The 26,430-nt window shown below is 51.0% G+C and overlaps 2 protein-coding genes across 2 annotated transcripts in view; one reads left to right on the top strand and one right to left on the bottom strand.

Moving 5' to 3' along the window:
- Nucleotides 1-56: 56 nt before the first annotated feature.
- Nucleotides 57-8,967, bottom strand: PHF5A (PHD finger protein 5A). Its single transcript, XM_049771740.1, has 4 exons — nt 8,900-8,967; nt 8,665-8,688; nt 7,347-7,513; nt 57-596 (listed from the first exon to the last, which is right to left on the bottom strand). The coding sequence occupies exons 1-4, from the start codon at nt 8,949-8,951 to the stop codon at nt 507-509; spliced, it is 333 nt and encodes a 110-aa protein (XP_049627697.1). The 5' UTR covers nt 8,952-8,967; the 3' UTR covers nt 57-506.
- A 603-nt stretch (nt 8,968-9,570) lies between these two features.
- ACO2 (aconitase 2) overlaps nt 9,571-26,430 on the top strand; it is a 29,746-nt gene continuing 12,886 nt past the window's right edge. Inside the window, exon 1 of the mRNA XM_049771563.1 lies at nt 9,571-9,638. Coding sequence (XP_049627520.1) covers nt 9,603-9,638 — 36 coding nt within the window. The 5' untranslated portion in view covers nt 9,571-9,602. The remainder of the gene's footprint in view (nt 9,639-26,430) is intronic.

Below are 26,430 nucleotides of genomic sequence, written 5' to 3'. Positions count from 1 at the left end.
ACAAATTCCAGGTTGACTAAAGCCAATTCCTCAACTGCAGCCACGACGGCGGTGACTACCAGAAAGCAAACACCCATTTTATTAATCCAACAGCCAGAGAAGAGATTTCTGTGCCCCCAGCACAAACATCAGCCAGTATAACCAGGTGCAGAATCACAGACTCTAGGACCCCAGTTCTGGTGGGGTGAAGCACTCTGCAGGTGCTTCACCAGACCTGCTGCCCTCCCCTGGCCTCCTCAGACATCAACGCTGAGAGTGATCAACTCAGGAAGTCACGCTTTGGCCCCTGCATTCCAGAAAACTCTGCATTCATCTATCGCAGTGTAGGGTGAAACAGTCCTTTCCCACGTAAGCCAGTGTTGGAGTGAGGAGGAAAGGACAGGGAGGTGCCAGGGTAAGACCAGGAATTCAGGCACGTGTTGGCCGGCTCCGGCTCTGCTGGTAGTTGTGGGTGTCCTTCTGGCAGCCTTGGCATCGGGTGGGGTTGGGGAATAGGGGCCCACCTATCACCTCTTCTTGAAGCCATATTTCTTCCGTTCATAGAAGAGATCTGTCTTGGAGCTCCCCAAGTTGACAATCTTTGGACAACCGTCTCTCTGGAAAAAAAGAAATCGTGAAAAATTCCGAGTCTAAATGAAGGACTAAGGAGATAACGTTCCCTTTCCTAATGTAATTTTATTTGGGTGAACACACTTGGCAGGGCTCAGTGATCAAAGGTCAATCCTAGCGGTGTTCAGGGGACCATATGCTGTGGCAAGGTCAGCCATAAGCAAGGCAAGTACCTTCACCCTTGTATGACCTCTTTCTAGTCCCGGCACCTAACATTTCCTTTTCCTTTTTCTTTTTTGGCCACACCTGGCTGTGTTCGGAACCATTCCTGGTGGTGTTTAGACCATGTGATGCCAAGATAAACTTCGTGAGCAGTATGCAGATGCCTTATTCCTGGACTATTCATTTACTCAAGGCCCCTTTGCTGCACCCCCATTGGTTCATTTTGTTTTGGGGCTACATCCAGGAGTACTCAGTGTTTATTTCAATTCTGCACTCAGGGTTCACTCCAGCAGGGTTTAGGGGAACGTATGGGATGCGGGGAATTGAAGCTGGGCTGGTTGTGTGCAAGGCAGCATCCCATCCGCTGGACTGTCCCTCTGGCCTCAATTCACTTAGCATGTGACCTCTGTCCTGGGCCACACCCATGTCCACTCTGGCTGATGACATGTTCCCCTGCTGACCTGTAAGCTTGAGGTTGCAATAGGAAATGCAGAAACGACCTTGTTGGTTGATTTGAAATGAAAAGGCAGGGACATTTTCTCAGGAATAGAACTTTTGCAGGTCTGGGGTTTGGTCATGGCCCCCCAGCCAACCCAGCAGTGTCTCTGGTGCTGCTAATAGTCAGCCCTGTCCAAGGAGGCCCCTGCTGGTGACACTGGTCACAGCCAAACAGAACTCAACTCCACCCTTCAGCTGCCTCACCTCTCTCAGCTCACTTATTTTATTGTTTGTTTCTTTCTTTTTGGGCTACATCTGGCGTTGCTCAGGGGTTACTCCTAGCTCTGCTTTCAGAAGTTGCTCCTGGGGACCATATGGGGATATATACGGGATATCAGGAATTGAACCTGGGTCTGTCCCATGTCGGCCGTGTGCAATGGCCTTACCATTGTGCCATCACTCCGGCCCCTCAGCTCGTTTATTTTTGAAGACTGGCAACTGGAAGCACAAAGCCAACACCGTTCATTTTTTCTTTCTTGGACCATATGGGATGCTGGGGAATGAACCCAGGCCTGCCGCATACAAGGCAAATGCCCTACTCACTGTACTATCACACTGGCCCCATTGTTTCTTTAAAAAAAAATAAAAGGTGTTGGTTACACCTTGTGGTATTCAGGAGTTACTCATGTCCCTGCACTTGGGATCCTATGAGGCCTGGCCTCCTAAAAGGCCACTGCCCTCACTGCAATGTTCTTCGGCTTATGGCATTTGTTTTCTAGAAAACCTACTCCATGCTCTGCAATGAGATGTCCTGCGAGGAGTGGGGTGCCCAGAGAGCCAGATGGGTCCAGCCCAACAGGGCGTTCTCAGTGTACTTAAATGAGCCACACAGAATCCAGTACTCTGGCCTTGGAGCCAATGACAAAGGAGCTGCCTCTTCCAGCCCAAAGTGTCCCAAAGCAATCCCAGCACTGCCTGAAGCTTTTCAGAGGAGCCATGACCGTCTGCAAAGGCAGGTCAGAGTCACCCTGGCCTTACATGTGTGCCAAGGAGCTGTGGGCAGGCCACACAGCCTTTTGGACAGCCATTCCCTGTCACGAATCAGCGGCTTGAGTCAGGCTGGCATTTCAGCAGGAATCGGGCCAAGGCCCGCCCCTGCAGTGTTGCCTTCTTACAGGGTGTTAAGCTGTGGCTCTGAAGTCCCACACTCAACTCCTGGGATCCAACTGATTTCCATATTTTACCTTTTTTGCACAAAAACCATGAATGTGGGGTTGGAGAACTAGTCCAGGGAGTAGTAGATTAGGGTGCTTGCCTTGCATGTGGCTTGACCCAGTACCCCAAATAGTCCCAAGCTTCCTAGGAGTGATCCGAGTTGAAGGGCCAGGAATGACCCTTCAACATCTCAAGGTATGCCCCAAGCCCCAAAATATACAAAACCACCCCATGAACATTATCATTATTGCAAGCTTCTTACCTAATCTACAAATAACTCATTCTATACAGCCAATTTGTTTTTTGGACCGTATCTGGCGATGGTCAGGGGTGACGCTTGGTGGTGCACAGGGGACTATATAGGATGCCTGGGATTGAACCTGGGTCAGGTGTGGGCAATGCGGACCTGTTCTGCTGTGCTTGTGCTCTGTCTGGCCACATACTATTTTTTTTTTTGGGCCACACCCATTTGATGCTCAGGGGTTACTCCTGGCTAAGCGCTCAGAAATTGCCCTTGGCTTGGGGGGACCATATGGGATGCAAGGGGATCAAACCGCGGTCCTTCCTTGGCTAGCGCTTGCAAGGCAGACACCTTACCTCTAGTGCCACCTTACCGGCCCCATGGCCACATACTATTTTTTTCCTTTTTTTGGTTTTTGGGCCACACCCGTGATGCTCAGGGGTTACTCCTGGCTGTCTGCTCAGAAATAGCTCCTGGCAGGCACGGGGGACCATATGGGACACCGGGATATGAACCAACCACGTTTGGTCCTGGATCGACTGCTTGCAAGGCAAACGCCACTGTGCTATCTCTCCGGGCCCGGCCACATACTATTTTAAGAGATGACATTCCTCTAAGTTTTATTCTGGTTTACTGTTATATTCTTTTGTTTTGTTTTGTTTTTGGGCCACACCTGGTGGTGCTAAGGGGTTAGTCCTGGCTCTTTACTCAGAAATTGCTCCTGACAGGCTCAAACAACCATATGGGATGCTGGGAATCAAACTCCCAGGTCGGCCACATGCAAGGCCAATGCTGTACCGTTGTGCTTATTGCTCTGGCCCCTTTAATTGTTCTATTTTGTTCATTTTTTTTCTTGGTAGTCTGTTGCTGCTAAAGGAACAAGGAAACTTGATAAAGACTACGTGGATAAACTGGTATATGCAGGGGCCGATACTATCTGTAGTTCCACGAACCCACTGGGGGTCCCAGAATATTTCCTCTGAGTACTTGGGAGGAGACAAAGACAGACCTGTACATTTAGAGACAGGATTCTACGTATATAATTTTAAGAGCTAGAAACCCAGAAACCCCAAGTACAAGAGGAGTGCAAGTGCATGGTCCCTCACTTTTTGCTCTCACTCTCACAGCTTTCTGGGTCTGGTCCCAGGGTAACCATGAAAGTAGTACCTCCCAGGGCACAGATTTGGGGGTTGAGAGTGGTTGGGCCGTTCACATGGCAGTGGCAAGCTTCGGCATAAGATGCTGGGGAACAGTGCAGCAGGAAGACAGGAAGACTGCGAGAGCTCAGAAGGGGGGGAGGGGCCAGAGAGATAGCATGGAGGTAAGGTGTTTGCCTTGCATGTAGAAGGTTGGTGGTTCGAATCCTGGCATCCCATACAGTCCCCTGAGCCTGCCAGGAGCGATTTCTGAGCATAGAGCCAGAAGTAATCCCAGAGCACTGACCCAAAAATCAAAAACAAACAAACAAAAAAAGTGGGGGGAAAGGGCGAAAGAGATAGCACAGAGGTAGGGCATTTGTCTTTACTTGGGCAACACAGGATGGACTCGGTTCGATTCCCGGCATCCCACATGGTCTCCCAAGCCTTCCAGGAGTGATTTCTGAGTGTAGAGCCAGGAGTAACTCCTGAGCGCCGCCGGGTATGACCCCCAAAGAAACAAACAAAAAAAGAAGGAGTGAGGGTCAGCATTTGGAAGCTGAGCTACAGGCTACTTTTTTTTTTTTGGCTCACACCCGGCTGCGCTCAGGGGTTACTCCTGGCTCTACGCTCAGAAATCGCTCCTGGCAGGCTCAGGGGACTATATGGGATACCGGGATTCGAATCACCATCCTTCAACATGCAAGGCAAATGTTCTACCTTCTTCTTGTTTTTGTTTTTTCTGGACCTAATTCAACTGTGTTCAGTTCCTCCTGGGTTGTACTCAGAAATCACTTCTGGTGAGCTCAGGGGACCACATGGGATGCCAGGGACAGAAGCCGGTTCAGCCATGTGCAAGGACACAGCCCTCTCCACTGCACTATTACTCTAGCCTGAGACCACTTAAACATCTCCACAAACTTCTCCCAGCTGTACTTAGTGGTCCCTTGTGGTGGCTGGGGACCCATATAGGGTGCTGGGGAATCAAACCTGGGTGCACCCAAGGCAAGCACCCTACCTGCAGTACTATGACTCCAGTCCCCTAAAACATTGTTAGCTCATTAATAACTAACCAAAGATGCAAGGAAAGACCCAGTACAAGAGTTCAGACTATAGCCATCCTATCTAATTTTCTGTCTGAAGCTCTGTAAGCACATTCCTGGGCCGGAGAGTCCAGAGGTTAAGGTGCTGGACCTGCAAGCATGAGACCCCTGCTGTCCTTCGTAACACAGGTGGTACATTGAGTACTGCCAGGAGCAAAGATTAGCCCAAGAGGCACAATAACGAGCATGTCCCCAGAGAACAGAGATTACTCCACAGGTAGGCCAACAGTGAAGTCGACCCCTGACTAGAGCCTCTAATAGGGGCAGAACCCAAATATCCCTGTGGTGTAGGGAGCTGGAGAGAATACCCATTTCAGGAATATAGAGACTGACCAGCTTCTACCGAGGGCGCTGCTGGGCACTTAGAAAGGACGGCAGATGGGTCCGAAGAGATAGCACAGCAGTAGGGCGTTTGCCTTGCAAGTGGCCAACTCAAGACCAAAGAGGATTCAGATCCTGGCATCCCATATGGTCCCCCGTGCCTGCCAGGAGCGGTTTCTGAACAGAGAGCCAGGAGTAACCTCTGAGTGTCGCCAGATGTGGCCCCCAAACCAAAAAGAAAAAAAAGAAAAAAGAAAAACAGAAGAAAAAGAGGGCAGGGAGAGCAAGAGATGCTGAGGATGTACTTGAGAATGAGAGCTTGTAGATAAGCCACAGAGAGGGGCCAGAGGATCTTCACTGCTCCAGGGGTTTGAAGCCCAAGAGACAAGATTCCTTAGGTTTCATTTCTCCTTGCACTTCTCCCTGGGGAGAGCATGAGGCGAGGTGGTGGGGGTGGGCAACAAGGAAGAAGTGCTGAACCAATTGAGATGGAAGGTTTTCATCAGTGACCTGCCATCTTATTTCTCCTGTCTCTCCTGTGTCACACAGAGCTCCTGGAAAAGCCCAGAATGAGATACATAGGAAAGCTCCAGAAGGAGTACCTGCATACCCATTCAGATAAGGCACACATGGCCGCGTAGGGTTCAATCCAAGCACCCCATATGGTCCCTGAGTACTGAACGTGTGGCCTTAAAACACAAAAACAACAAATACCCCCAAACCAAAACTGTCAGCTGTTTTTCTCATTCATCTTTCTCACTGGTGCCTGGAACTGCTCTTGGAGGTGGATCACGCAGTGCTGGGGATTGAACCCAGGTCTCCTGTATGCAAAGCCTGCATTCAGCCCCCAAATTCTCTAGCCAGCCCCTTTCTTGGCTTTTCTGTTGTTGCTGTTGCTGGGAGACTTAGGGAAAATGTGCACTGTAAAGAGTCAAGGGATATAAAAGGGGAAGGGAGGCCTTATGACGGCAAAGCTACAAACCAGTCCCTGATAGCGATGCTCAATTGCTACCCGACTTCTGAACAGGCTGGAGCTCATGCAACATCCACTTAGCTGAATGCTCTTATTTCCTCAGAGTATGGAAGTTGAGGGAAGAGGAGAACCCAGGGACTCTTCTGATGGGAGGGAGAGTTGTGCAGAGGAAAAATCTGAGGCCCTTAATCTTTGGGATCTATTAGGTCAAGAGGCTGGATCGTGTCTCTGCATGGCTGTGTGTTCTTTGGAAAGTCTGCTGAATAAACATGAGCTCAATGCCATCTCAAATATCCTCCCAGCATTCCCATGTCAACGTGATGTAGAGGAAATGACATCTAGGACAGCTCTTAAAGTTACAGAATGAGGCTCAAGGATCCCTAATTCATCAGATCACACAGCACATGAAGACGAGTCAGACGGTCACTAAGGCTTAGTAAGCTTATGTCAGGTCAGAACTCAACCTAGTCATGCAAGTTTTAAAAGATGTTCTTGGAGCTGGAGAGACAGTACAGTGGGGAGGGTGTTGGCCTTGCACTCCACCATTCCAGGTTCAACCCTCAGCAGACTGTGAGGTTACCTGAGTCTGCCAGGAGTGATCCCTGAACACAAGAGCCAATAGCAGGTGCCGGGCACCACCAGTGTGACCCAAAAATCAAAAAGAAAAAAAAAAAAAAGGAAAGGAAAAATTTTCCTAATAAATTCTTCAGCTACTTTAAGAACTGGACTTTCTCCATTGCTGGTATCTTATTCCAGTCTCAGTTCTTCTAGATTACCCAACTGCTCCCTTTTAGTGTCAGACTGAAAAAAATACTATGGATGACTAGCAGGCCAAGATTCTACTACAGGACCTGCACTATACCAAGAAACCAGGACCTGGGAAATACACACACACCAAGGTTCTTTATTATTTTTTCAGACACACCCAGCAGTGTTCAGGGGCAACTCCTAGCTCTTTTTTGCACAAGATGCAAAAAAGAAAAAAAGAATCTAGGGAATGAGCTGAATGTAGCACCACATAAGTTTTACAAAATAAGAGGAGGAGGTTTGGAGAGATAGTACAGGTCCCCCTAGCATCATGAGGAGTGATCCCTGAGCACCATCAGGTGAGGACCCATCCCTATATAAAAGATGGGCTAGACACTCACGTCCTTCTCCTGGATGGTGCACTCCTTACAGTAGTAGGCGTCTGAGACGCCGGGGCCTCCACAGATGACACAGCGGCCCTGGTAAGAGCCATAGTTACACTCATCACAGATGCGCACCAGGGTGCAGGGGCGCACGTAGGAGTCACAGATCACACACTTGCCATCACCTGTAATGAGAGAGAACCTTTGTGAGATGCTGAAGCGCAAAACACCTCAGTGTTGCTCATGCTTGGGGAACAAACTCCATCTGCTGGCATCCAGAGAGGACCAGGAGGTGCTCTATCTCCAAGCCACATCTGCTCACTATTCTTTTCTGAGGGGAGGGGTTTTGCACCACACCCCATATGCTACTCCTGGGCTCTGTGCTCAGTTCTTTCCTATTTAGGGGACCATGAAGTGCTGGAGAGCAAACCTGTATCAGCCACATACAAGGCAAGTGGTTTACCCCACAGATTCTTTCTGGCCCTCCCACTAGTCTTTTAACAGCGACTTCTGGACCCTTTACTTTGGCATCACAAAACTTGATTCACCCGCTGTCCATCTAAATCCCCACAAAACACGGGGAGAAACAACTAACAGGTAAGGTTAGTTGATGACATGTGTGGGGAGAAACTAACAGGTAAGGTTAGTTGATGACATGTGTCTATAATTACTGACGTAACATCGGCTCCTCATGATGCTAGGGGGACCTGTACTATCTCTCCAAACCTCCTCCTATTTTGTAAAACTTATGTGGTGCTACATTCAGCTCATTCCCTAGCTTTTTTTTCTTTTTTGCATCTTGTGAGCCAGTGCTAGGAGTTACCCCTGAATACTGCTGGGTGTGTCTGAAAAAAATAATAAAAAACCTTGTGTGTGTGTGTGTTTCCCAGGTCCTGGTTTCTTGGTATAGTGCAGGTCCTGTAGTAGAATCTTGGCCCGCTAGTCATCCATAGTATTTTTTTCTGTCTGACACTAAAAGGGAGCAGTTGGGTAATCTAGAAGAACTGAGACTGGAATAATGTTGCCCTCAAAACTAAACCTAGTGCCTCACGAGTGTAAGTAGGGAGTCAACGATGTAGTTGGGAGTGGGAATACGGGAGTAAACGCCTCCCATTTGCCAGGCCCTGGGGCTGGGTCTCCCACACTGGGTCCCCAAAATGACACAACAACAGACTTTGCCAACTGGACTGGATTGATGCTCATGGTTATGGCCTGGCACTCATCTCCCCAGTGCCCTTTGGGTGGCATCGTTTTTCAGATAAGGCTTTTTTTTTTTGTCCCTGATGGCTCCACATGCATGAGTCTGGCATGTAGGGGGAAGGCGTGCTCCACTCACATTTTTCACACAGTCTTCCGATGGCTGCAAAGATGCAAAAGATAGAGAAGAATTAGTAGGGAGATTTTGGCCATTGATTTAGGATGGGGAGGTGATTTAGGTGGGGGAGGCCCGGCCGACCAGGAGGCGGGAAACAGGGCTCCCCGAAGGAGACCGACCCCCCGGCCCCGCACCTCGCACCCCACCCCTAGACTGCACCCAAACAATCAGCCGGGGGAACAAGAAGCAGCCTCACCGACACCGGCCTGCTTGCGGCAAAAGATCAAGTCGGGATGATGCTTGGCCATAGTTCGACGCCCGCGAGCAGGCCGGCGGAAACGCCGGAAACTTCCGCTCGACCTTTAACCCGCTTAATTCCCGCCTCCTCTTGCCCGCGATTGGCCTCGCGGGGGTATGCGCCCGCCTCCTCTCGCTCGTGATTGGCCTCGCGGGCTATCCATCCAGGTTTACGTTCTCGCGCGAAATCCCGTCATCTCTCGCGAGAAGAAACTTGGTTGCAAGTTCGCGGGACTAAGATTTTTTTTGTTTGTTGCCCGGGGTGTGGGGGTGGGAGAGGAGGGAAGGAAAGCTAGTCCTGGCAGGTGCATAAAACAAAAGACGCATACACCTCTTTTTTTTTACATTGGAGGTGAAGAGACAAGACTGCAAAGTCCTCTTCGGTAAATCTCCGCGCTGGGTATCGACTCTCGCGAGGGACTTTTTTTTGAACGCCGCTTTTTCCTCTCGCTGCGGAGACGCGAGCTCCGCCCACGGCGTGCAGGACCTGGCGGCGGCGATGGAGGCCCCGCCCTCCCCGTGACGCACGCCGCGTAGGCCACGCCCCTCTATGCATTGACCACGCCCAGCGGCGCCTAGGCCCCGCCCCTGGCGCCCGGAGGCTTTAAATGCGCCGCGTGTCACGTCACTTTCACGCGACCCAATCTTTGTCAGTGCACAAAATGGCGCCTTACAGCCTGCTGGTGACCCGGTTGCAGGTGAGCGAAGTCGGGGCCCGCCGGGTTCGCGGGGGCGGGGGCCCCGGCCTGTCGCCCGCGGCAGTGGGCGAGGCGAAGCGACGCGCGGCCAGGTGAGGCGGCCCCGGCCTCCCGCCGAGTTTCCGGCCTACCTGTCCCGGCCCCACGCCCTGGGCCCGCTGCTCCCGGGCCGAGGTCAAGGCGTCCCCCAGGCGCTGAGCTGTCAAACCCGAGGCCCCGGCCCAGCCGGCGGCTGCCTGGGGGAGCACGGAGGCGCCTCTCGGCTCCGATTTAGGGGTCGAGCTCCTCTCCCTCCGGGTGTCTCTCTGGGCCTCAAGGTGAAGACAAGGTGACTCGGTGGGCGCGGCTGCTGTGGCCCCCCGGGCTCCCCTCTGCAGCCAGCTGCAGCCAGGTTGTTGGGCCCGGCGATCGGGAGAAGCAGCTCGCGCCCCTTTTCTTTGCTGGCCCAGGAGCGGGCGTGCAGGCAGCCACGATGTCGAGGGGGGCCGTCTTCAAGGCCCCCATGTAAGCAAAGGATAACGGGACTCATTGTGACTCTGACCGTGGACTGGCCCGATTTCTTTCTTGGTTTTCGGTTTTGGGGTCCCACCCGGCATCGCTCAGGGGTCACTCCTGGCTCTTCGCGCAGAAATCGCTCCTGACAGGCTCAAGGGGGGGATGCCATGTGGGATTCGAACCACGTCCTTCTGCATGCAAGGCAGATCCCTTACCTCCATGCCATTCTCTCCGGGATTTCTGATCCTACCTGCGCCGGGCGCATAGAATCTTCCCGGTGGGATCATTCTTCTCCCCCGATGGCGGGCGATGGGAGCTGCCAGAATGTGGGTGAAAGGTCCTTGCTCTCCTGGTGTCACCCTGGTGTTGTGACCCAGCACCTGCCTGTGCCCTCACGGCCCCGCTGGGTTAGTTGGTCCTTGTCATCCCGCCCTTTGGGAACTCTCTGATCCAGACGTTTGGAGGCTGATGTTTGTGATTTTGAGAGTCGCCCAGGGAGTATTTTGAGCTGACTAAGTTGCTTTCCAGGCGGGAGGATAGAATCGCAGTAGTTTGACCTTGACTCCTCCTGTTCATGTACCATCGAGAAAATTGACTTTGGCTGCGGGGGATTTTTTTTTTTCACGGCTAACTTGATAACCCGAGGGAGGTTTGATCTTCTCAAAGACCAATATCAAGTGTGTGTGTATTTTGTTGATAAAAAAAAAAAAACACAACATTTTTTTTTTTAAATTAGGGGTAGCATATCCAGTTTTGCTCAGGGCTTATTTCTGTCTTGTCTCAGGGGACCTTAGGAGGTACCAGGGGTAGATTCTCACAGTTCAACTGAGTGCAAGGCAGGTGTGCATTTTGCTCATAACAATGCAAGTCAGCATTTGTGGACATTCTCTCTAACAATCTTTTGCTTTGGATTTTCGAACCTACTCCTAAATCAAAGGGCCCAACTTTGATTATGAAATTTAAAATTTTACTAGGGAAATATTTAAAAAGTAGAATTAAATACCCTAGACTTAAATCATATAGTTCACAAAGTGAAATGATTATTTTAAAGTACTCTGAGTTGAGTGAAGGGACAGGTGTTGAAACAGTGTGTGCCTGAAACCCAGTCATGAATAACCAACTTCACAATGACTAAATAAAAAAATTTTTTTTTTAAACTTGTGCATGCTAAAAGAAAAATTCTGCATTGGAGCTGGATACATCTAGTAGAGCACTTACTTTGCACAGGCCAATGCAGGTTCAATACCAGCACCCCAGATGGTCCTTGCCAGGAGTGGTCTCTGAGCACAGAACAAGGAGTAAGTTCTGAGCCCTCCTGATGTTGATCCCCAATCAAAAAAACAAAAAAACCTCAAACCAATGAATTTTTAAAATGTTCTGGAGGTGAGCTAGAGTAATAGCATAGCAGGAAGGTCATTTGCCTTTCTCACAGCCAACCTGGGTTCACTCTCCGGCATCCCATATGGTCCCCTGTGCCTGCTAGGAGTAATTTCTGAGTGCAGAGCCAAGAGTAACCCAAATGCCTCCTCCAGGTGTGGCCCAAAAATAAAAAGTAAGATAAAGTTCTAGGGAAAGACACGAAAATTTCCCTAATGATGCCTTCAGGTACTTTCTGATATGCTTTCTATACTCTCTTTTTTCTTTTACTTTTTGGGTCACTCCTGACAATGCTCAGGGGTTACTCCTGACTCTGTGCTCAGAAGTTGCTCCTGGTAGGCTTGGGGGACATATGGGATGCCAGGATTCGAACCGGGGTCTGTCCGGTTGGCCACATGCAAGTCAAAGACCCTACAGCTGTACTATCACTCCGGCCCCTACTCTCTTTTTACTTTTTTTTTTTTTTTTTTTTTTGATTTTGGGTCACAATGGCAGCGCTCAGGGGTTCCTCCTGGCTCTATGCTCAGAGATCACTCCTAGCAGGCTCGGGGGTGGGGGTGGGCATATGGGATGCCGGGATTCGAGCCACCAACCTTCTGCACACAAGGCAAATGCCTTACCTCCATGCTATCTCTCCGGCCCCTCTTTTTTCTTTTAATTTTTTTTGTTGTTGTTTTGGATCACACCTGGTGGCACTCAGGGGTTCCTCCTGGCTCCTCATTCACAAATTGCTTCTTGCAGGCATGGGGGAACCTTACTGGTGCTGGGTATATCCTGGATCAGCTGTGTGCAAGGGAAACGCCCTACCACTGTGCTATCTCTCTGGTCCCTAATTTTTATATTTTTGAATTTTGGGGCATACCCAAAATCAGACTTACTCCTGGCAGACTCATGTCAGGGGAGTCTTATGGGATGCTGGGATTCAACTCTGTGCAAGGCTTCTGGTCTTTAAATGAATGTGAAAAGAGTTTTCTTCTTGAACCTGTTGTCCATGGTAGAATGAAATCAGACAAGATCAATTTGACCAAAGATTTGTTCAGTTGAAGAGGGATGGCTCTTAGCCATATTTCTGAACTGAGAAGGATCTTGGGAAGCATGCTTTAAGGACAGAATGATCTGGGCCAGAGTTCGTGCTTTTCTTGTTCCTGTGACCTTGAGCAAGTTAGTAAATTTACTTTGGTTTGGTTTGGGCCACACCCGGCACTCGGGGTTTTACTTCTGGTTTAGTGTGCAGGGATTACTCCTGACTGGCTTTGGGAACTATATAGGATGCCCTACCTGCTGTGCTATTACTTCTGCACCTGAGCACATTGTTCTTTTTTTGGGGGGGTCACGCCCACTTCTGGCAGACTCAAGGGACCCTATGGGATGCTGGGGATCAAACCGAGATCTGTCCTAGCCAGCAGCCTGCAAGGCAAACGCCTTACCACTGTTCTATCATTCCGGCCTGCAAGTCACTTCTGAGTCCTGGTTTCTCCTCTCTGGTGGGGATGATATTCACTGACATTCCCTGAGTACTTGGTGATCAGCTTCTGCTGAGACTGTGATGACAGGTGTAATGTGATGAGAGAGTAGAAAGTATTTATGAGGGGCCAGAGAGATAGCACAGCTGTAAGGCATTTGCCTTAGACGGAGAAGGATGGTGGTTCAAATCCCGGCATCCCATATGGCCTGCCTGGAGCGATTTCTGAGCATAGAGTCTTGAGTAACCCCTGAGTGCTGCCGGGTGTAACCCCCCCCCCCCACCCAAAAAAAAAGAAAAGAAAGAAAGTAATTATGAGCATCAGGTAAGCCCGTCCCCTTTGTCACAGATGTCCAAGATGTTGGAGTGTGGGTGAATTCTGATGGCACACACACACACACACACACACACACGGATTGGGCTATGCCCAGACACACACACACACACACACACACACACACACACACACACACACGTATATGGGGGGCAGGGATTGGGCCATGCCCAGAGATACTCAGCAGTTACACCTTTCTCTGCTCTGAGGTCACCCTTACCAGTGCTCAGGGATTGAACTGGAGTTGTTCTCCTATAAGACAAGCACCTTCACCCCTATATTACTATCCTTCTGACCTCTTTTTAAATTCTTATGGATTGTTCTAGTCCAGAGGGCCTTGGAGAAAATAAATTTTATTTTTTCCCCTGACTGGATCCAAGGCGAAGGTGGATGAATGGAACGATGGCAGTTCCTACTGCCACTGAAAGCAGCAAGTGTTTCTTTCACTCCTTGCCAGTGATTTCATGGTCCCATGGGCTAGGGGGAAGGGAGGCCCGTATGACCTCTTGGCAGAGACAGAATTAGAAGGCCAGAGCGATAGTGCAGTGGGTAGGGCGCTGACCTTGCACACAGCCATCCTGGGTTTGATTTCCAGAACTCTCTCTGCCCCCTCCCTCCCTCAGCACCACTGGGTATGGCCGCAAAAAGCAAAAAGAATAGGTGCCAGAGAGATAGTACAGCTGGTAAGGCACTTGCCTTGCCTGCAGCCAATGTGCCAGGTTTAATTTCAGGCAAGCCATGTGGTGCTCCATGCCCTGCCAGGCGTGATCCCTGAGTGCAGGGCCAGGAGTCCTTACTCTCCATTCTGAGAACAGTGCTTTTTATCTTCAGAGGTGCCCTGTTTAACGGTATGTGCCCCAAGTGATCATTAGAAACACAAATGCAGAAAACAGTCTTGTGGTGGGAGGGCACACTGGGTTGTACTTGGTGCTTTATTCTTTCTGCTTAGGGACCACTCCTGGTGGGATACAGGGATCGACTCCAGGTCAGCCATGTGCATGCAACAGCCTACTTTGGGGTCGGGGGTTGGGCCACATTGAGTGGCACTCAGGGGTTACTCCTGGCTCCGTGCTCAGAAATCGCTCCTGGCAGGCACGGGGGTGGGGGGGTGGGGTGGGGGGTGGGGGACCACATGGGGTCCTGGGATTCAAACCACAGTTGGTTCTGGGTCGGCTGCTTGCAAGGCAAAGCCCTACTGCTGTGCTCTCTCTCCTGCCCTGCAAGCAGCCTACTTTCTGTTCTATTACTCCAGCCCTGAGAACGATGACATTTTTGAAAAGTCTCATGTACTCCACGATCTGTGGTTGGGAGATATCGTCAGAGCTGCTTTGGGGCTGTGGGAAATCTCTGTATGCATGTGGCCCTCACCATAGCAGCTGCAGCTGAGAAAGGGAACAGGGAGATGCCTTGCAGGGCTACTGGATTCCACAGACCAGGGAGTGTCTGGGCCCAGGGGCTGGTCTAGGGCACCCGATGGCCATGTGTGGCTCGGGCGACTCCTGCTCTCAAAAGGATGAACATGAAGTGCTGGGATAGCAGTAGGATTCTTTTTTTTTTGGTTTTTGGGCCACACCTGGCAGCGCTCAGGGGTTACTCCTGGCTCTATGCTCAGAAATCACCCCTGGCAGACACAGGGGACCATATAGGATGCCGGGATTCAAACCACCGTCCTGCATGAAAGGCAAATGCCTTACCTCCATGCGATCTCTCAGGCCCCAGCAGTAGGATTCTCCAGAGCCAGCTGAGGCACCCCAGGTTCTCCCCACTTCCTCAGCATTCACCGAGCGTATGCAGCTCCCAGGCCAGCACGTGCTCCTGTCAAGTCTGACATGGGCCCATGCTATCTCTCAGGCCCCCAGCAGTAGGGGAGAGTGGCTGCCTTGATTCCCGCTTCTGGAAGGGAGTCATTCTGTGGTGTGTCTCAAGCACTGTGGGGAGACTCCCTGTGCCTCTCGGTGCTCCAGTGAAGCCCTCAGCTGACCCAGGTTACATACTGCAGAAGGGCACCAATAATAAGAGGTCTGAAGGCTTCATGATGTTTGGCAAGTTCTTTTTTTTCTTTTTATTAATCTTTATTTAAGCACCATGATTGCAATCATGTTTGTAGTTAGGTTTCAGTCAATGACAAGTTCTTTATACTCTAAAGTTTTGCAAACAAAGGGCAGGGGGTAGTTGAGTCGTAGGGGCCACATCTGTGCATGTGAAGAGGCTTAAGTTCATTCTGATCAGCTAGACTAAGTTCATTCAAAACAGGGTATTCCTCCCTCCCTCCCTTCCTTTCCCTTACCTCCTTCCTTTCTTCCACCCACCTTTATTTCCTTTTTCCCTCCCTCCCTCCCTCCCTCCCTCCCTTCCTTCCTTCCTTCCTTCCTTCCTTCCTTCCTTCCTTCCTTCCTTCCTTCCTTCCTTCCCATTCCTTCATTTTCTTCCTCCCTCCCTTCCTTTCTTCCTTTTTTCTATTTGGTGGGACAGGGGCATGCCACACCAAGAAATACTCATGGCTTACATCTGGCTCTGCACTCGGATCACTCCTGGTGGGGCTGACGGGACCTTATGGGCTGTTGGGATAGAACCCAGCGCGACCACATGGCTAATCTGCTGTACTATCACCCTGAATGATTTCTCACACTATTTGGCCTGGGAACCCAATTAGGGACCATCTGTGTGGCCTAGGGTGGGCCCATCTCCTGAGCACCAAAACAGACTGGAGACCTCTGGGGACCCCCCTCCCCAGCCCCATAATTCTTCACGAAAGTCCTTTTAGGGTTCTGAGGTGCCATGGCTCCTTTAAGGTGGAGGCGACTCTGGGGAAATGTGCTCCAGAGTCACAGTTTGCAAGTGCTGTCCCCTGGGGAACTTGGGCTCTACAGGTCATGTTGGGACTTCCAGGAGGTCACTTTATTTGGGGGGGGGGGTTGGATCACAATCAGCAGCGCTCAGGGTTTACTCCTGGCTCTGCACTCAGAAATCGCTCCTGGCAGGCTCAGGGGACCATATGGGATGCCGGGATTTGAATCCAACACCATCCCTCTGGGTGCAAGGCAATAATGCCCTACTGCTGTGCTATCTCTCCAGCCCCAGGAGGTCACTTTCACCCCAGTCCTTCTAGTTTTGCACCTGCCCGTGCACTGGCCTGAATTGTCCAGGGTGGGAGTAGGTTTCCATCCCCCTACATGCAGGAGCTGCTGTCTCCCTCCACCCTGGCCTGTAGACTTTGACCTTGACATGCCTTTTCTCTGGAGGCCCAGGTTCCACCTGATGTTTAAGTGCCTGGCTGAGGTCACAGTGTGCCCACGGGATTGGGGCCTCTGGGGCCCCTGAGCAGAGGAGGGGACCCAGGCTTATACTCTTGCCCCATCCTCATCCCCTGGGGCAGTGTCTGGGATGGGGGCCACAGTTCAGTTGGCCCCAGGCTCTGTTATCTCAGGAGTGTGCTTGCCTCCTGCCCCAAATACCAAAAGGCGCAAGGGGAGTGGGAGTGGGTCTCCCCCGGGATCTGTATACAGATTTGTATACAGGTCACATGTACCAGCAGCAGGATGTGGTATCCTCCCCCACATCCACTCTGTGGGGCCCTTCAGGCTGCCATCCCAGCCTCTCTGAACAGGATCCCTGACTTTGTGGCTGCTGGTTGCTTGGCAACTGAGGTAGCCGATTGCTCTGGGCAGGAGGGGCTCTTTGGAAGAGGTGCCAGGCATGCCTGCCAGGGCTGGGCAAGGAGGCGCAGGGCAGTGGAGATTCGGATGGTTTCTCCTGAGTGGGCGGCAGTGTCACCCAGCCCTGTGGGCCCCCCTAGACAGAGCTCCTGGGATGGGCCAGCAGCTAATTGCTGAGAGGTCAAAGGAGAGGAGGGGTTCACTAAGACCTCCAGGAGAGTCATCCTGCTTTGAGAGGCTGTTTGGAGCTCCCCATGGGCCAGAGTCTCCTTGGGCAGACCAGATAGACAGATGCGACCTTTTGGATGCTTTCAGCTCTCGTGTCCAGTGCGCCTCTGGTCTTGGGGCTGGGAAGGGACTCAGGACAGGAGAGGGGTAGCAGCCCGCCCCCTTCTCCCTTCCCCTTCCTGCTGGTGTTTTCAGGTGCACCCCAGAGAACCTGATATATCTGACTCCCTTTCTCAGCCTGGTGCTGTCAGCTCTAGAAATACTGTCTTCGCCTCGCCCCTGAACCTCGTTTGGCATCTCTGCTCTTGCCCCTGTTTACACACAAGGAAACAGCAGGCCTAGGAAGGTGGGGCACCATACATGGTCCCCCAGCAATCAACTGGATGCCCTTTGCCTGACTTGGCACTGGACTTGGAGAGTTTCCACAGCTCAGATCAGGGCTGGCGGCTTCTGTCTGTCCTCGAGCTGGCTGACCCACTGCTGCCCACACACTTGTGGTTTCCACAGCGCTGGAGCCCACGAGACCCAGCCAGCTCCCTTGGGAGGGTCTGTGTCTGGATAGCACCCTCTTCTGGAGGGGACGCCCTTCTCCATTTGGGATGAAGGTGCAGAACGTGTGACCTTATTCCAGCAGGAAGGTCAGAGTCTCGGGGTGCCCTTCTCATGGACAGGCTGAGAGGACCCAGCACTGTTCCCCTCAGTACAGATGACAGCTCTGCCTTCGCCCGTTGCTCTGGAAGTTTCTGTGGCCCAAACATTTAGACACTCTTCTAGGCTCTGGGGGACCAGAATAGATAGGTTTCCCATCCAGTGAGCTTACTGTGGGAGAGGAGTTCCACCTGGTCAGTTTTGTTTTTTTTTTTTTTTTTGGGGGGGGGCACCTGGCGGCGGTGCTCAGGTTTTACTCCTGCCTCTGCACTCAGAAATTACCCCTGGCAGAATCGGGGAACCATATAAGATGCTGGGAATCAAACCTAGGTCCATTTTGGGTTGGCTGCATGCAAGGCAAATGCCCTACCACTGTGCTATCGCTTCAGCCCCACAGGGGTCACTATTGACTCTGCACTCAGGAATTACCCTGGTGATTCTCAGGGAACCATTTGGGACCCCAGGCATCTAACCCAAGTCAGCGGCATGCAGGCAAACGCTCTCCCTGCTGTGCTATTATTCTAGCCCCAGAGTTTACCTGCTGGTAGGGTTTGTCATCTAAGTCCCTTGTTTCTCATATCACAGACTAGGGCTTCTTCCTGACTGTGCTCAGGGACCATCTGTGATGGCAGGGATAGAACTGAGCCAGCCCACGGAGTCAAAGTGATAGCACAGCAGTGGGGCGTTCACCTTGCACACTGCCAACCCAGGACAGGCCTGTGTTCGATCCCTGGCTTCCCAAGCCAGGAGTAACCCCTGACTGCCACCAGGTATAGCCCAAAAACCAAAATAAAAAAAAAAGAAGAAAGAATTGAGTCAGCATTGTGCAAAGCAAGCATCTTACCTGCTGTACCATCTCTCTAGCCCTTTATTTCCTCTTTTAAACAAGGGTCCCCCTGACTAGCAGTTTCACAGTGAGAACAGGGACTCGAATAAAACGATGTGAGCTTAGCTGTGCACAGAGCGACGGGCCGGCTTGGGGTGTCAGCCCCACTTCATCCCTGGGATCTCTGGTGAATCGAGGCAGTTTCTGCCCATAGAAGCGGCCACTGTAAACTGCCTTGTCGAAGGCAAGGCTCTCCAGGAGGGGAAGGAGCTTCCTTTGGGGTTCTGGAGAAAAGTGGCTTGCTTTAAGGCTGCCTCAGTCCTTCCTACCTTCCTTCCTCTGTTTCCGAGAAAGTGGACGGTGAGTCTATTCGAGGATCCTTTCTAGATCAGACCCTGCGTTCACCCATTGGAGTTTCTCAGAGCCTGAGGCTTGGACTCCCATCACAGGAAACATCATCCTATTTCCGCCTTGCCACAGCTGTCTGTGTCTTGAATATCTGTTACAGGGCAAGACTGAATGGAACATGAGTGTTTTACTTTTGGATCTCGGAAGCAAAAGCAGAACCTCAGAGTTTCTGATTTTTAGAATATGTCCATGTCATTACCCTCCTTTAAACAATACCACGTGGGCCAGAGAGATAGTACAGTGGGTAGAGTGCTTCATTCCCTTGTATCACATAAGGTTTCCTGAGCACAGAGCAAGAGTAAGGCCTGAGCACACTAGTGTCACCTAAAAACAGAAATAAACTAGATGGCCTGGCTTCAATTCCTGGCACCTCAGCGTCTCCCCAGCTTTCCAGAGAGTGGCCCTTGAGCAGCAAGCTCAGAGTGGCCCTCGTGTACTGCTGGTAGCCCCAAGAACCAATTGGACTATTTGATTCAGTGCCCACAGTGCTCAGCATAAGGCTCAAATAAAGCTCAGTAATACTTGGTTTGTCTCGGCTTGTTGTTTTGGGTCACACCCAGCAGCACACAGGGGTTACTCCTGGCTCTACACTAAGGAATTACTATTGACAGTGCACAGGGGACCATACAGGATGCTGGGGATCGAATCTGCATTGGCCTTGTGCAAAGAAAGCACCCTATCACCCTATCTGCCGTACTGTCTCTCTGGCTCATGTAATACTTGTTGTTTCTTTTTGGTTTTTGGTTTTTGGGCCACACCCGGTGACACTCAGGGCTCAGGGGTTACTCCTGGCTATGCACTCAGAAGTCGCTCCTGGCTTGGGGGACCATATGAGACACCGGGGGATCGAACCGAGGTCCGTCCTAGGCTAGCATTGGCAATGCACCTTACCTCTAGCGCCACCTCGCCGGCCCCATAATACTTGTTTTTAGGTTAAATTAAATATTTCTAGTTTCAGGGCACCAGTGTTGCAGCAGTGTTACTGCTGGCAGCGCATGGTTGGGGGAGGGAATGGCCCTATAGTCCTGGGTCTCAAACTGGGGGAGCCTGCATGCAAAGCATGTCTTGAGCTCGGACCTTCCTCCATTTGGGGGTGGTGCTCACTGTAGATCCAGGCCACAGACTCGCAAAGCATCATTTTGCCACTGAGCTTCGTCCCAGGCTGACAATTTCTTACCCTTTTCCCTCAATGGGTAATTATCCATTGTAGAAAGTTGGAAAGTGCAGAGATAAAAATGTCACGAAGATTACCTGTAATTACTCATAATGTCACATCACTATCCTGAAATTAGCACAGTTAACATTTTGGTGTATTTTCTTCCAAATTCAAATATAAAACATGGACAATATTCACAGTATCTATATTCCTACCAGCAGCAATGATAAGGTTAGTTTTATATCCTTAAAACTATTTGAATTCTACTGAGAAAGTTTAAATCACCCCTTTATTTTTCTTCACCAGCTCCTACCTGGCTTCCTTCTCTAGGAACAACAGATTTGTTGTGCTATGTTCCCTTTTAGTTACATGTGTGTAACATGTACATACATGTATAATGTAGAATCAGAAATATACCATGGTAAAGTAATCTTGGAGGTTTTTCCTGAAGTATTTCATTGGAATTCTATAGAATGGATATAATAATGTAACTTTGAAAAAATTGTTAGAAACAATTAGAAACAGGTTGTTTCTAATTTATATATACTTTTTTTTTTTTTAGCTTTTGGTTTTTGGGCCATACCCAACAGCGCTTAGGGGTTATTCCTGGCTCTGTGCTCAGAAATCGCTCCTGGCAGGCTCCGGGGACCATATGAGATGCTGGGGATGGAACCCAGGTCTGTCCCGGATCAGCAGCTTGCAAGGCAAACACCCTACCATTGTGTTATCACTCCAGTCCCAGGTTGTTTCTAATTTAAAACATGGGGTTGGGAGGATAGCACAGCGGTAGGACATTTGCCTTGCATGCAGCCAGCACAGGACGGACCCAGGTTCCAAACTGGTATCCCATATGGTCCCCTGAGCCTGCCAGGAGCGATTTCTGAGCACAGAGCCAGGAGTAACCTCTGAGTGCTGCTGGGTGTGGCCAAAAAACAAAACATACGATCAAAAAAAGATAGATTAACTTGTTACCAAACTCTCACTAGCAGTTTCCATTATAAGTCTTTAAAGTTTTTGTCAGTAATTGTTTTTTTTTTTGGGGGGGGGGGGCGTCACACCTGGCAGCACTTAGAGGTTATCCTTGGCTCTGTGCTCAGAATTCACCCCTGGCAAGCACGGGGGACCATATGGGATGCTGGGATTCGAACCACCGTCCTTCTGGATGTAAGGCAAATGCCCTACCTCCATGCTATCTCTCCGGCCCCTGTCAGTAACTTTTTGTTTAATGGAGAAACATGCATGTTCTTTAAAAGAATCTGTCTTGGTCGTTTTGCTTTTATAGCATCTGAAGTCCACTACAGATTGTAGGAAATAGTGTGGGTGGTACTCAGAAAATGCTATTTCTTCAAAAATAATCATTCAGATTCTAAAATTAATGTACGCACTGTATTAAGGCATCAGAATTGGGGCCAGAGCAATAACACAGCATTTGCCTTGCACACAGCCAATATGGGCTCAATTCCAGGCATCCCATATGTTCCTCTAAGCCTGAGTTCAGAGCCAGGAGTAACCAACCTCTTGAGTGCTGCCAGGTGTGTCACCCTCCAAAAAAAGACTTCAGAATTATGGGGGGGACTAGGCTAGAGAGTGCAGTGGGTAGGGTGCTTGCATTGTACACAACCAACCTTGATTTAGTACACTGAGCCTGCCAGGAGTGATCCTTGAACTCAGAGCTAGGAGTAAGCCCTGAGCATTACTGGATATCCTCAAACAAACAAACAAACAAACAAAATGGGAGCTCAGAGTTAAAAATAATCTCTACACACTACTAGGTATGGTCCAAAAACAAACAAGAGGGGCCATGGTGGTGGCACAAGTGGTAAGGCGTCTGCCTTGCCCACACTAGCCTAGGTCGGACCATGGTTCGATCCCCCGGCGTCCCATATGGTCCACCAAGCCAGGACCAGTTTCTGAGCACATATCCAGGAGGAACCCCTGAGATTCACTGGATGTGGCCCCAAAACAAAACTAAACAAAAAAACAAACAAGAAAAAGTGGGTGTGCAGGGCACCCTGCTGCCAAGACTGGTGTGGGGGGAATGTTTCATGTGGACTTTGGACTCAGCTGTGTTCTTAAGTGTCACCAGATACCTGGCACAGGGGCAGCAGGGTGGGACGGGGTGGGGCGGCTTGGATGAGCGTTAGAGGGTTGTCGTTTCTATGTATATTCTAAGTGTCCCCAAGAACTAATGTCTTACTTTTGGGGGCTACACTGATGGTAGTGTTGCTTGGCGGTGCCCAGGGACCTTGTGTGGTATGAAGGTGTGGTGCCTCTCCATCCCATATGTCCTGGTTTTCAACAAGGAAATCCTGGAAACTGTTTTATTTGGTGGAGGGACCATATGAGATGCCAGGGGTCGAACCTGGGTTAGTCCCAGGTCGGCCACGTGTAAGGCAAATGTCCTACCCACTGTGCTATCGCTCCAGCTCCAAGAGTTTTATTTTTCTGTTACTCAGTACCTTTGCTGGGGGGAGGCCCCAAAGGTTACTCCTAAATCTCTGCTCAGGGATCGCCCCAGTGTTCAGTGTTCTAGGGACCTGTGTAGCTCTTGAAGGTTGGAACCTGACTTCCTGTTCTGCCCTGAGCTCTGGCCCTGCTGAAGGTTTCACCCCTGGTGGGCAGAGGAATAATTATGTAACTCTTAGGTATACATCGTACTGGTTTGGTGCACTTGCCCTTTCATTGTTGTTTTCTTTTTCCCCTTATGTTGTAATCTGGCCTTCTCTGCAGTGTTTCTCAGACCCCTTCTACTGAGGTTACTGGCTCAGGAAAGGAATTGCACAGTTGGCTTTCAATAGGAGGCCCTATGAGCAGGCTCAAAGACCTGGAGTGAGTGCCCGGCCCTGAGTCTAAACACTGCAGGGAGTGGCACTCCTGTCACTCAGGAGCTGGCAGCACCATATCGCCAGGCCACACTACCAGGCCTGGGCCCCCAAGTTCCCGAGAAATAAAGACATAAATACTAGATGAACCAGACGGCAGCGTTTCTTGTGCCCATTTCATTTATTCCAGATGCAGAAGCCAAGTCAGCGCCGGCCAGGGCTTGGCCGAGGGACTGAATCGAATCAAGGCCAAGTGCTGACTTTATGCTCCAATGTGTTTTGCTTTTGGGTGGGTGGGAATGCTCCGGGCGGAAAGAGTGGTGATGGTTGCACAGTGTTGGGAGGGTTGAGCCAGGCTCAGCAAGGAGTGGGGTGGCTCCCAGTGATGCCTGGTCATGGCACATGGCTCAGCCCGTGGAGGGGTCGCTTATCCTCACCACACGGGGCAACACGTCACAGTGGTAGTGTCAGGGGTGGGGGGTTCTCACAGTCAGAGTAGTGGGGTTAGAAGGGGCCTGGCAGTACCTGGGGTGATAGTGCAGTGGGGTGGGCACTTGCCTTGCACACAGCTACCCAGGTTTTATCCCTGGCATCCCACAGGGTCCTCTAGCTCACCAGGAGTAATTTCTGAGCACAGAGCTAGGAGTAATCCCTGAATACAGCCAGGTGAGGCTCAGAAATCCAACCTCCCACTATCACCCTCAACAAAGAGTCTGGCAGTGGCTGTTCTCACCATGGAGGCCCCTCCCTGGCTGTGCTTGGGTCCCCCACCACCACCACTAGGAATGAAAGTGTTATGGTCAGATGCATTGTCTGACGCTGCACCACTTTTCCCCTTCAGCAGAGCTACTCAGAGTGCCAGGGCTGAGTACTTTGAGTTGGAGTTCCTGTACACAGAGCTGGAGTAGCGCCACACATCGCCTCTCCAGACTCGGCCTCATTGGCTCAGAAACCTCACCAGGGAAGGGAGAGACACTTGTCATCCCCAGCCACTTGGACCTGGCGCAGAGGGCTCTGTCCTTGTGGGCAAGTTTCTTCCTGGGGCACCTTCCCCCTTCCCACCCCTCTGGTGTTGGGTGGTATCGGGCTCTCATGGTCACAGGGTAAGGTGGGTTCCTTTTGCCCAATTCCACAGTGCGTGTGATTTTGAGGGAGTCACCAGTTCTCTCTCTGGCCTTTGTATCCCAACCAGGTTTTTAGAACCTGAACTGCAAATAGACCTGGAGGAGGCCAGAATGACAGCACTGCAGGAGGGTGCTTGCCTTGCAGGTTTGATTCCCCTGTAAGATGACACCCAGCGGGGCCAGAGAGTTAGCACAGATGTCAAGCCTTGCAAGTGGCCAACCAACAGTGGTCTGAATCAAGCCCACCTGGATCCCTTGACCTTCCCCCCACCTAGTGGATGGGCATTGGTTTCCTAAAGAAAGCAGTTTTGGGGGCCGGGCGGTGGCGCTCGAGGTAAGGTGCCTGCCTTACCTGCGCTAGCCTAGGAGACAGACCGCGGTTCGATCCCCCGGCGTCCCATATGGTCCCCCAAGCCAGGAGCGACTTCTGAGCGCATAGCCAGGAGTAACCCCTGAGCGTCACCGGGTGTGGCCCAAAAACCAAAAAAAAAAAAAAGAAAGCAGTTTTGGCTTGGGGTGCTCACAAAGGTACCACCAGCAAGAAGCAAACTGACTCCATGACTCTCTCCTGATGACTGACTTGGTTTATCAATCCTTGGCTGCAATCTCGCTTCTTCAGACCTGTCTGCCTGAAGGTGGAAATTCGCATGTTCAGTAATCTCAAAAACTATGAGGATTTATTTTACAATCCCCAGCACCCTGTGTGGTTCCTCCAGCCCCACCTGGAGCAATTCCAGAGCACAGAGCCAGGAGTAAACCCTGAGCTCTGCTGAGTGTGACAACCCCCACCCCCCCACCCCCGAAAAAAGATGCAGAGTCTTGGGCTCTTACGATTCATCAGCCTGGGATGACCTTCCTGAGCCCTGAGCCTGTCCAGTGACCCAGCTTCTCCCTTTTTCCCTCCTTTAGTTGTCAGGAAGCAAACCCAGTTCTCCTCCCTGCCCCCACTTTCTGTTCCCATATTGGTCTCATCCTGCAGCTGGGGATCTTGAGGGTGGAGACTACATGAATAATACCCTCGTGCAGCCCCAGCCTGCCTGTTTATCCACCCGGAGGCCCAAAGCATGTCATTTGGTCGATTTTTAGTTGTTGTTTTTGGGCCACATCCTGCGATGATCAGGGCTTACTCCTGGTTCTGCACTCAGGAATCACTCCTGGCAGTTCTTGGGGGACCATATGGGATGTCGGGATCGAACCCAGGTTGGCCACATGCAAGGCAAGTGTTCTACCTACTGTATTCTCTCTCCAGTGTTTATCTCGTTTGGCAGGGCCAAACCCAGGGCTTGTTCCCTGTGGCAGACACCCACCTACCCACCTCCTTGTTCTTCCCACCACAAGCTCTTCCACTGCTGGATGGTGTTTGGTACAGGAGGATGGGTCTTGTGTAAGTCTGAGTGTTGTTTGTGCCCCTATACCAGCTGTAGGTGCACCCGTGGGAGTATGAAGTGGGAGAGGAATGGGTTCAACCTTGCTGCCCTTTCTTGGGGCCCTTGGTAAATAAGCGCAGTTGAGCATCGTGGTGAGGAGTGAAGGATCTCGGAGTTGCAGATGGGACGACATCTAACCCCGTGCTTCGCACACTGGACTCCAATTAATCGGGTCAGGTCATTGTGACCATGCTCAGGCAATTCTGATAGAGACCTCCATGGAATTGGGAGGTGTGATGCTTCTGTGTGTCCCAGGCACACTCGGACCACATCCTATTTTCTTGTGTCTTGCACCAAGCACGCCCTGGGCCACAGGGCCATGGAGTGTCTGTGTGTCTGTCTGCCTGGAAGAGGGTGAGCCAAGCCCTGATGGCAGGTTATTGCATTTGATGTAACTCTGTAGTTTTACCTGCGTTTTCTCAATGGGCAGAATGTTTGGGAGGGTTAAACATGTCCAGGGCCACAGCAGGGAGGCCAGGACTCCAGAACCACTTCACACACTGTTCCTTTAAATGGGAGGAGAGCTGTGTGACTGGTAAGAGGGGAGCAGGAGAGGAGCTGCCTCCTGCCAAAACTTCAGCTTGGGACTTGGCGTCCCAGATCTTCAGTTCGGCCTCTGTAAGATGAGCAGTAGCTGCCATGCATGGGGGCAGGATTCAGTTAGACCAAGAACTGGGTGGACATAGTGGTTCCAGATATGTTTTGCCTGCAGGAAGCGCGCACGGACACACACACACCACACCACACCTTAGGGAGAGTTTGGCTCAGAGTAGGTGCTCACTGAGCTATGCCATGTCTATTTTTATATCAAGTTTGGGGGTGGGGAGAT

The sequence above is a fragment of the Suncus etruscus genome, chromosome 4 (genome assembly GCF_024139225.1).
Source record: "Suncus etruscus isolate mSunEtr1 chromosome 4, mSunEtr1.pri.cur, whole genome shotgun sequence".
Lineage (NCBI taxonomy): Eukaryota > Metazoa > Chordata > Mammalia > Eulipotyphla > Soricidae > Suncus > Suncus etruscus.
The sequence above is the reverse complement of the archived record's forward strand: the minus strand, read 5'-3'. Positions and strand labels throughout refer to the sequence as shown.

What these genes read in the sequence shown, in the direction of transcription:
- PHF5A (XM_049771740.1), bottom strand. Translation starts at nt 8,951, where the DNA reads ATGGCCAAGCATCATCCCGACTTGATCTTTTGCCGCAAGCAGGCCGGT. An exon ending in CGGAAGACTGTGTGAAAAAT is followed by an intron (nt 7,514 to 8,664) that starts GTGAGTGGAGCA and finishes CTCTCATTACAG; the next exon opens with GTGATGGCAAGTGTGTGATC. An exon ending in GCACCATCCAGGAGAAGGAC is followed by an intron (nt 597 to 7,346) that starts GTGAGTGTCTAG and finishes CTTTTTTTCCAG; the next exon opens with AGAGACGGTTGTCCAAAGAT.